This window comes from Chrysochloris asiatica, unplaced genomic scaffold, assembly GCF_000296735.1.
Source record: "Chrysochloris asiatica unplaced genomic scaffold, ChrAsi1.0 scaffold00006, whole genome shotgun sequence".
NCBI lineage: Eukaryota > Metazoa > Chordata > Mammalia > Afrosoricida > Chrysochloridae > Chrysochloris > Chrysochloris asiatica.
The window spans coordinates 29,870,602-29,881,779 of NW_006408524.1; the positions used below are offsets into that span (position 1 = coordinate 29,870,602).

General features: G+C 40.1%; 1 protein-coding gene across 1 annotated transcript in view; it reads right to left on the reverse strand.

The window, feature by feature from the left end:
- Window positions 1–2,188: 2,188 nt before the first annotated feature.
- The window catches only part of GPNMB (glycoprotein (transmembrane) nmb), a 26,715-nt gene continuing 17,725 nt past the window's right edge, over window positions 2,189–11,178 (reverse strand). The window contains exons 7-11 of the mRNA XM_006832216.1: window positions 10,616–10,714; window positions 9,302–9,401; window positions 7,926–8,134; window positions 3,090–3,201; window positions 2,189–2,342 (exon numbers count right to left, since the gene is read on the reverse strand). Coding sequence (XP_006832279.1) covers window positions 2,189–2,342; window positions 3,090–3,201; window positions 7,926–8,134; window positions 9,302–9,401; window positions 10,616–10,714 — 674 coding nt within the window. The remainder of the gene's footprint in view (window positions 2,343–3,089; window positions 3,202–7,925; window positions 8,135–9,301; window positions 9,402–10,615; window positions 10,715–11,178) is intronic.

Sequence of the window (11,178 nt, forward strand, 5' to 3'; positions counted from 1 at the left end):
CCTCACAACTGCTCTTGTGTTTGAGCCGATTGTTTTTGCCCTCTGGTCAGTCCATCTCAGTGAGGGTCTTCCTCTTTTTTGATGACCCTTCATTTTACCTACTATGCTTTCCTTCTCCGAAGACTGGTCCCTCAAGATAACTTGCCCAAATTATGTGAGAGACGAAGTCTCACCTTTCTGGCAGTATTACTTCCCAGACAGATTGGTTTGTTCTCCAATTGTATGTCCAATATTCTTCTTCAGCACCATAATTCAAATGCATAAATTCTTTTAAGGTCTTCCTTATTCATTGTCCAACTTTCACATGCATATGAGGTGACTGAAAATACCGTGACTTGGGTCAGGTGCACTTTAGTCCTCAAACTGACATCTTTGCTTTATAACACTTTAAGAAGTCTTTAGCAGTACATTTGCCTAATGCAATATGTCTTTTGATTTCTTGACTGCTGCTTCCATGAGTGTGCATTGTGGATTGAAGCAAAATGAAGTCTTTGACAACTTCACTCTTTTCTCAGTTTAACATGATGTTATTTATTGGTCCAACTCCCCATCAATGTACTGCTGCAACCATTTAAAAATTATCTTCAGTAAAACTCTACTTGTGGGTGATACCAATGATATTGTTCAATGATTTCTACATTCTGTTGGGTTCCTCTTTTTGGAATGGTCACATACATGAACAGAAAAATGAACATTTGTTCTTGTTTCTGTTGTTGTTGTAAAGTATCATCAAGTTGGTTCTGTCTCACAGTGACCCTATATATAGGGTTCCCAAGAAGTGGTTGATGAGTTTGAATGGCCAATCTTGCAGTTGAATCCAACTTTGTGGTCCAGTACTTATCCTACAGTGCCACATCACGGCACAAATATGTATTTCTTCTAATTGGCTGGCCCAACATTTGATTATGTACATTCCCATATTGAATTTTTAAATGAAGTGTTATATATTATACATATAGGAGTCCTGGTGTGGCACTGTGGGTTAATGTGCTGGGCTGCAAAGTCGGTTTAAACCACAAGGTTGGCAGTTCTAGCTCACCGGTCACTCTTTGGAAACCCTATATATGTCGCTATGGGTCAAAACTGACTTGATGACACTTAACAACAACAACAACAAATATTATATATATCTATTAATATTAAATGCTTATTCGATTATCAGTGGTCTATGGGACAGTAGTAAACAACTTCTTATGTGTCAAAAACTATAAATAAAATGGAAAAACAAACTTGAAAAATAATTAGAGTATTAAAGTCTTATCTTTTTCTATATTTTATTTTTTAGAAAGGAGAAAAAAGGATGCCATCTTTGATAGATGGTAGAATGTTTTGGTTACAAATTAAGATAAAAGCCATTCTGATCAAATTTCTACATTATTCAAATAGAGAAATTAGTAGAAAAACCAACGGACTCCTCTTCTGGAAAATCATAATATAGGATTTCAAATATATACACTACAGTGTGCAGAAATTCAGATATATACCCAAGACTGTCACCTCCCTGAGAGCAGGGACCAGGTATCTATCATAGTACCTGGCATATAAAAAGTGCTATATAATTTATTCCAGGGAATAAATGAACACCATCCCTTCAGAGAGTCAGGCAGGACAGATTATAACCAAAATAGTCACATCTATTTATTAGATTAGTTGTTTGTTTCTGAAATAGTAAGTGTTCCTATCACACTAAAGTTTTGTGTCTGTTAGTGAGAGTTTATACATCATCATGGAAATAGGACTGAGCATAGACTAGGGTACTATGGGCAGGAATACACTGGTTTTACACATACGGTTACATGGGAAGCTAAAAAGTGTCTGGTTTCTCCTTCCGATTAACCTAGACAGACTCTAATGAATAGAACTTTATCCCCTGTTCCTGGGACACAGTATGTCTATCCTACTAAACACCTCAGATATTACACTAAAACATAGAGAGAAATGAAAGGAAGCACTGCTTGGGTATATAACGGCCAAGGCTACAAGTAGGAGAATTCTCCACTTCTTTAAAATGTCTCTAGACCTATCAAATGTTAAAATGTTCTCTAAACCTACAAGAAGAATGAGATCTCTGTAAGACACAATATATATTTTACAAGAATCCTTAGGAAAAAAACTTAAAAGACATCCAGCATGGCTCACACATATGTCAATCAAGAGTGTGCTGCTGGTTAGGAATAAAGCTGCAGATTTAAACAATTCCTGGCTGGTTCTTGAGCAGCGGATCCTTCTCCTGGCTTCTGCAAGAGAATGTGGCCTTTGCATGGTTGATGAGAGTGTCCAGGCCTTTGTCGTTGATCACTTTACCAGGAATGTTTTCTATTGGTTTGTATACTTTGTATTTTCTGAAAGTAAGGAGTTGGGCAGTTATTAAAAGATCTTCAGCTGGAAAATGTTGTTTTTTACGTTTTACATGACATACAAAACAGATGAATTCCATTGAACTTTAATCTATGGCTTGTAAGACATTGGGAATTTAAGAAAATATTTATTTTCTCTTCTTTATGCAAAAAACATGCATGTTTACTATCATTTGAGATTACATAGTAAACATTATATAGACACAATTTTATAAAGTTACTGATGCCTGGTAGTATTTTTTTAAATTTAAAAAACCCACACCCCTCAATTTTTAGCCAAGCAGTAGACAGGTATATGGGGTGGAAGGGGTACACCATGGAATGGTCAATTATTCAAAATCAAAAGGGCACCATTTACCTAAGGACAAAGTTGAGAAGGGATGGGAAGGTGAGGGGAATAGAAATAGGAAGCAGAGGGAGGAAGTGGGACAACTTTGTTCCATGGCAGGCATTGTCATCATTGAAATGAAACAAAGTGTATGATTTGTTGAATTACAACTGATGAACTCGTCTGTAAACCTTCACTCAATTCACATACAAAAAAGACTTAAAAGAAAAAACAAACCCACACATAGTAAAACTAATAGGCCATTCAATAGAAGAATCTCCTCCCACACACAAAATGCTTAAAAGAAAAACAGAAAATGGCATATATGATATCTTTGTAGAAATGTTCTCTTTATGTATAACAATCTACAAGCATGATTTAAAAGGTTAGAACCAGAAACTTACTTGTACAGCATGAGGGTGACCACAATGACAAATATCACCAAGCAGCCAGCAGAGATCAGGGCCCCATTTGCTAGTCTTAAAGGGGATGCTGGGTCATAAAACAGAAGCAAGACTGAATTAGTTACCTCTTCCACCCAGAGTACATGCTGCCTGTAATGCAATTAAATAAATGAAGAAGGGAGCTATCTCAGAAGATACATGTTCCCTCTGTGCTCTCAGTAATCTGTTTCCATTAAATAACACCTTGTCTCTGGGTTAGCTTATCTTCCTGAAGAGGCCTGCTCAGTCTCAGCTGACCCAGAGGTGCCCCTGTGTGAGGAGCTCCGTGAGCCATCTGTCCCCACCTCTGCCTTCATCTCCCATTCTCCCTCCCCACCTACCTTCCAGCCAGGCTAGAAATCCAGTGGAGTGCCCATCCTCATCACACTTTTTCACACCTCCCTCTTTCTATCTGTTGGGATAGTCCTTCCCTGGCTTCCTGAAAGTGCCCACCTCTTTGTGACGCCTTCTCAGACATTTAGGAACACACAGGGTCACATCTCCCTTTGTGTCACCACCACTGCACTTCTCTCTCTGCCCTTTGCCTTCATCATCTGCACTGATTTCTGTTTCAACAGTTCTCTCCTACTAGACTATAAGTACCATAAAAGACTTGTCTCCTCTGTACTCGTGAATCGATCAACTAGTCCAGTGTCTACCATCAAAGCATAACCAGAGTCTATCTAGTTTCCCTTCATCTCCTCTGCCACCATCCAAGTCTCAGTCACCAACAAAGCTGTCCCTCAAAGACAATAGTGAAATCAAGACATTTCCTGATAAACAGAAATTAAAGGAATTTGTAATGACCAAACCAACTTTACAAAAAATGCTAAAGGGTGTTCTTTGGACTGAGAATCAATAACAGTAGACAACAACCTGAGATAACCATACATGATAACACCACCCAGAACTCAATCCAGATAATGAAATATTTAAAGTAAAACAAATCTAGAAGACTGAAAATAGGGAACCAGAGATATCAATTTATAAAGAAGTCAACTACAAAGCAAAACAGAGGAAGTAGTGTAGATACAGAACTTCCAAGTGGCAAAGATATCAGATAGATTTCAAGATACAACTGACTGTTTTAGATAGAGAAAAAATTTAATAAATTACAGGGTAACCTCAAAGAAAATTACTATACCTGCACATCAAAAATAAAAAAAGTAAAATCAGAAAGATTTAGTAAACACTAATACAACAGAAATGAAAATGAAAAGAAAACTCACAAACAAAATGAATTCGGTGCAGAAAATTATGTGGAACAGAGAAACCAGCAGCACCACAAAACACACAGCAGACAAAGGCAAGAAGTGACTGGCTTACAAGCTTTCAAGAGGGAACCTAGATCCAGAGGACATGGAGGAAGGTAGAATCTCCAGTGAGTAGTATTCAATCTGACTAGGCGGGGCTGATGCAATGAAATGCAGATAGGTCTCTTGTGATACAATAGTGAATAATTGTTATCAGGACTGATTGTGAGGGTTGGAAACGTAAAGGTAGATGTTTTATAGCAAGGAGGGGGGTGATTAACTTTTCAGTCTAGAGTGGAGGTCCCTAGGACCATCAAGGGAGAAGAGCAGAGAGCGGGACCCTACCCAGAGAAGCAGTGATGCCTGAAATGGAGGCAGAGATGATGACGTGGAGTGATGGAGCAGCTGGAGACTTTAGATCCAGAGAGGGAGAGCGACTGTGTGCTGAAGACCTGGGGGGTACTGGGGAAGGATTGCATGGAGGGGATTGTAACCATGGCAATGAGACGATATACGACAGAATGAATGTAAAACTAACGTTCTCCCATGTCAACTATCACATAATTCACAATAAAACATTTAAGAAAAAAAAAAAACACACAGCAAAATAACAACAATCAATTAATACCTATCGATAATTACACTGATTGTAGATGGATTAAATGCACCAGTCAAGAGACAGAGAAAGCAGAATGGACAATAAACAGGATATTCAATATTTGGTCTACAAGAGCTACCTCAAAAAGATGGAGGCAGCTTAAATACCCATCAACAGAAGAATGGTTACAGAATCTTTGGTGCACACACACAATGGAATTGTATGAAACACTGAAGAATAATGATGAATATGTGAGATACCTCACAGCATTGATGAACCTGGAGGACAGATTGCTAAATTAAATTAGTCAATCACAAAAGAACAAATATTGTACGAGACCAATGCTGTAAAAAGTTCAAAAAAGAAAAAGAAAAAAGCTTCTCTTAATTAAAAAGAAACACTATGGTGTTTATTGGAAGGGACAGGGGAGGAAAAATCATTCATGGCCCAGAGCATAGACATACAATAACATGGGTGGCAGGGCATGCAATATATGAAAGAGGGAGGTTAGCAGAGGAAAGCAGGTAGCAGGAGATACAGGGAGGAATGCAATAATTAAAATGAATAGAGGAAAATGAATAGAGGAAAATACGGTAAACTTTTGATCATGGAGAGAATTGCAATCAATATAATGAAGCAAAGTATATGATTTCATGAATATAAAACTCATGATCTGCTGTTAATTTACCTTCATGCAATTAACAATAAAAAGTTTAAGACAATAATAAAATAGAATTCCTTCAAACTATAATAATAATAATGACTATCACCCATACATGGGAGTGTGGTGGCTTCATATGATAAGCACTGGACTGAGAACCAAAAGGTTCGAAATTTGAGTCAGCCAGCTGCTCTGCAGGAGAAAGATGAGGGTTTCTGCTCCCCTAACGATTAAAAGTCTCAGAAACTCTATACAGGGTCACTATGGGTTGGAACCGACTAACAATACTTATCAGCAACAACATCACCCATACATACTGTGCTCCTTGAGACCAATGGTCAACAATTACTTTTTTAAAAAAAGAGAACAATGTAAGGGGGCAGGAAAACTAGATTAATAGAAATAGAACCATCGGTTGGCAATAATAATACTGACACATTGTGAAGAATTTAACCAATGTCACTGAACAATTTGCATAGAAATTATTGAATGGGAATCTACAATGCTATGTAAACCTTCACCAACAACACAATATTTAAAAAATAATCATAATAGGCCTTAATACATATAATTTCACATATGATCATTCAAGCTTGTTTGCCTTCCCCCACCCCTCCACTAGGTTTGAAACTGCCTTTTATATGGTTAATGGGTAAACACTTGCATGCGCTTAAGTACATTTTACTTCGTGAGATAAGCTTCAAGAACCAAAGTGATTATAAGTGAATGAATCAGGCTGCTAACCTCAAGGTCAGCAGTTCAAAACTACCAGCAGTTCTGCGGGAGAAAGATGAGGCTTTTTGTTCCTGTAAAGATTTACAGCCTCGGAAACCCTGTGCAGGGTCACTATGGGTCAGAACCTACTCGACAGCACTTAACAATAACAACAATCATTAGATTGTACCTAACTGTATTCAAAGTAAGGGGGGAAAGTAAGCGTTGCAGTGTGTATACAAGTTAATCTTTCTCTCCCTTCTACTATCTAAAACTTCTAAGAGATAAAGAAATATGTTACAACGAAGCCAGTTAGAACTAAAATTCAGTTAGGGCTGCTGGGTAAAGCCCTAACTTGGGGGTTGGGAGGGTATCCTTATTCTAATGAATTCAAACTAGTTTAAGGAGGCTGCACAAACATCTGCTCAGTCCCAAATTTACCATCATCTCAATACAATTAAGAACATTTTCTTCCATGATGATTCCGAAGCCAGGGGGATATTACTGATGGAGAAGGTGCCGAACTAATGCTTGGACATATGTCACTGTCTCTATTGATCATATACTAGTAAATGAGAATTTAAAAATGAAACTTATTAGTTTGCTTTGTTGACATTTTATCTCAGCCAGTCAAGTACTGTTGTTGTTGTTAAATGCTGTGGAGTCATTGCCGACTCATAGTAACCCTGGAGAGGGTTTCTGAGGAGCAGCTGGTGGGTTTGAACTGAAAACCTTACAGTTAGCAGCTCAGTGTTTATCCTACAGCACCACGCTATTCAAGTATGGTGGTTATATGCCGTGGAATCAGTTCTGACTCATAGCGACTCTTTACAGGGTTTCCGAGGCTGTAAATCTTTACGGGAGCAGAAAGCCTCATCTTTTTCCCACAGAACCACTGGTAGTTTCAAACTGCTGACCTTGAGGTTCATAGCCCAATTTATAACCACTACGCTACCAGAGCTCCTTGCACAAGTATAAGGAGGGCAAAATGTTGATTTTCTAGTAAACACTTGAGGAACAGACAAACTGGTTTGTGATTGTCTCAGTGTGATTCTTGGTGGAATCTGGGAAGGGGAGAGAGGACACATAGCAATTTAGAATGAGCCAAGAGTCCACTTGGTTTCTCATTTCTCATTTTGGCTTCATACTATTACCCAGGTGAACGCTCATGAAAATTGAAACAAGTCTTCAGCCTCCCTTTATTCGAGTTTATGTGGAGAGCATTGTGACATTTGTTTTGATGTTGGATTTTATATTCTGCTCTTGAAATGCAAATCTATTCAAGGGCATAGTAATCATATTCCTTTAATATTGCTCCATGATTACAACTAACTTTTCCACCAAAGGCTTTTCCTCAGTTACTATTCACTGGCTCTCTCTCTCATCACTTCTCTAAGTAGATTTACTGTTTGGTTTTAATGCCAGTTATTAAATCCTTACTCACAATCATTCCATGAATTTTACAATGAAATAAAATTAAGCACTGATAGTAAAGCCCTAGATAGTTTCACTCTTAGACACATACTTTGTCTGTAACATGAAATGTTTATACAACCACATGACAAACTCACCTTTGCTGGACACGGAGACAAGGGTGCTCGTGAGGGCCAGACTTGCAGCATCACCCAGGGTAAGGCTAAGACAATATATGCCAGGCCCACTGAAGGCTCTCCTCACAGTCAGCAAGCAATTCTTGTCTAAATCCACAGGGCTGCAGACAGAGTTCTGGGCGAGCTGACAGGTGGGGTCAGAGATGGTCGTACAGACCTCTGTGGGAATGCTGAGACATAGAAGGGTGGACAAGGGCACAGATGGCACAGAGAGTAGAGGAAGGAATGGAATATCAGCTTGAAAAAAAGGGAATGCCATCACATTTCTATGAAATTGGATTCCATCTTATTGTTATTCAAAACATCCACTTGACCATCTGAAATTTATTCTTTAACAACCCTAGGTGGTAAGCTGTATTTTCTGTTCTCTCTGTATTTTCAAGGACAGTCCTTGGGGGTGAAGGAGGAAGAAATTATCTCTCCCAAGGCAAGGGTTTGTTGGAAGCTGTTCAAAGCTTGTCATTTCCTCTACTTTTTGGCTTCCAGAATCCCCAAAGAGATGGCTTAGGTGTTAAGCAAAGCTATTATTAAATGCCAGATCTGCCCGGCTTGGCTTCCAAGAGAGGTGTCAATGCAGCAGCAGCAGCTAACGCTGTTCATTTAGTATTTACTATGTGCCAAGCATTGAAGTCGGAGTGTGTTAGCTCCATATGATAAACACTGGACTTCAAACCACAAGCTCTGTAGTTCTAGCCTGTCAGTCACTCCACGTTACGAAGATGAAGCTTTCTATTCCCACGAGCTCTGGTGTGGCACTGTACAGTATGCACTGGATTTAAAGCCTTGGAAACCCTCCCTACACAGGGTCACGATGAGTTGGAACTGACTTGACAGCACTTAACAACAGTAATGAAACACTGAAGTGAATGAACTCTGATATGGTGCCCTAGGAAAAGCACTGGACTGGTAACTGCAAGGCTGGCAGTTCAAATCCACTAGCTGCACTTGGAAACCCTATACAGGATCTCTGTGAATCAGAACCAACAGGACAGCACACAGCAACACCACCACCACCACCAACGATTCTGTACATCAACCTCTTCTAGTTTTCTTCCTACCTCACTAAACATTGAAGTAACCTTTGAGCTCTGGTGTGGCACTGTAGGGTATGTACTGGATTGGTAACCTCAAGGTTGACGGTACAAACCCACCAGCCTCTCTCAGAAACCCTATACAGGGTCACTATGAGTCAGAACCAACTATACATCACACAACAGTAACAAGAGTCAGCACTGAAGGAGTCCTGGAGCTGCTGCTGGTTAGACACTGGGCTACTAACTCGTTCTGTCTTGGGGTCCTCACACTCACCCACCCTCTGCCTGAGACAATATACTCACGTCCCTTGGCATGTCACAACAAAGTCCATCAGGGAATTTGCAGGCTGGGACGCAGGCATCACATCTGTCATCTGGATGATGTTAACATCTCGAATTCCCTCTAACAAAGCAACCCACACAAGAAGACACATCACGTGACAGAAATGAAACCAAACTGCACCTAACTAAGCAGAAGGCCAAACAGCAAGACAGAGACTACCTTCTTGCCAAAACTTTGAAACCCCCTCTCAGATCTAGGAATCTACCTCCAGAGCTTGGGATCCATGTCCCTGCAGCATTTTCAAAAGTCAACCTGAGCTCTCTTCAGTTCAAGCTAGATTTTTATTCCCAAAGCCTGTGACTGCCATTCTGGGAATGTGAGCTCTGGAGGAGGGACACAGACTCAGCCTCAGGGCTTCTCTCAGGCGGAAGCACCCTGGCTTTAGGGAGCACAGTTTGAGTTTCCATTTCACTCACCTTTTATGCAAACAACATACAACCATGTGCGGTGATGTTGGGAGCAACTACACCAAAGGTCTCAGCCTTGGGGACAATTTAACTGAAGGATTGCAACTGAACAGTTGTGGTCCAGAAAATTGGTCTGCTCCCAGGTCAGGCTGCCCCCTGAGGAACTTGCAAAGCCTGCCTCAGTTTGCAAAGCTTTCCTTGTATGCAGTCATGGCCTTCAGTTTAGTCTGCATAAACATCTAGCTGCCCTATCTCTGTTTCCCTAGCAACTACATTCTTTTGATAAAGTCCCGTTTACTGCTTGAATCAATACAACAAAAGTCCCCAACACTTTCCTTGGATATGTGTATATAATAAACGTGCTCAATCTAGGTCTGAGTCACAGTATCTCCAACTTTACTATTTCCATTTTGTGTCTTGTGTCTTCCTTTTTTTTCTAATCTCCCATCGCCCGACTCAGGTTTAATCTCTCCATGTGGGTCATGGACTATAGCCACTTGTCAGATGCAACATGGTGACCACGTCTGTTCCCATTTGTGAATACAAGAAATGTGACATTGTGAAAATTAACTAGGGAAAGGGAGTGGATGTTGGCTTTTCTTCAACTCCCATGTCCATGCACATTGCTGGGAGGCAGAGGGCTAATGCCAGGCCCCAGGAAGGCTCATTACATGGACCTCACAAAAGACTCATTTCCACCAAGATGTCTAAGGAAGACCAGGATAGCCAGGTGGGAACCCAAACACTAGCACAATGCGGTGGTTTTCCTCTGACAGGCAGCAGGGGTCCCTTCTCCCCACCTCCACCTCTCCCACATTAGCCTTAGCTGGATTGTCACCACTCTCCCCTGCTAGTCTTCAGTCTTACCTACAATTGTGATGGTGGCTTTAAAATAACCGTATCTGGTAATTTGGCATCTTTCATCTGGGGCCTCGCTGAGTTCTAGGGGACTGTTACCAGCAGAACCTGAAGAGTTTGAAAGATAAGATTTTAGTAGTTACTAAGAATGTAAAACACATGTTATTGCCCAAAATTTATCTATCTGCTCTTTTGAAAAATATCAACAATTCTTAACTGTTCAAATTACTGCAGAAATCTGAACTAAATGTGTAAAGATTTATATAAATGGGAGAGCTGTTATGGTTATAATTGCTACATTAGGTAAGTAAACACAATTCCATATCTTGTTTAAACACAGAAAACAAAGGAGAGATAGAAACTGTAATTAAATATATGATACAACAATCATGCTAGACAGAGAGTCCTGGTGTGGCACAGTGGAATAAAGCACTGGACTACAAGGTTGGTTTGAGCCATGAGGTCAGCGGTTCAAACCCACCAGCCACTCCTTGGAAACACTACACAGGGTCGTTATGAGTCAGGAATCATAACGGCACCTAACAACAACATTAGCAGATAAAAGCCACATT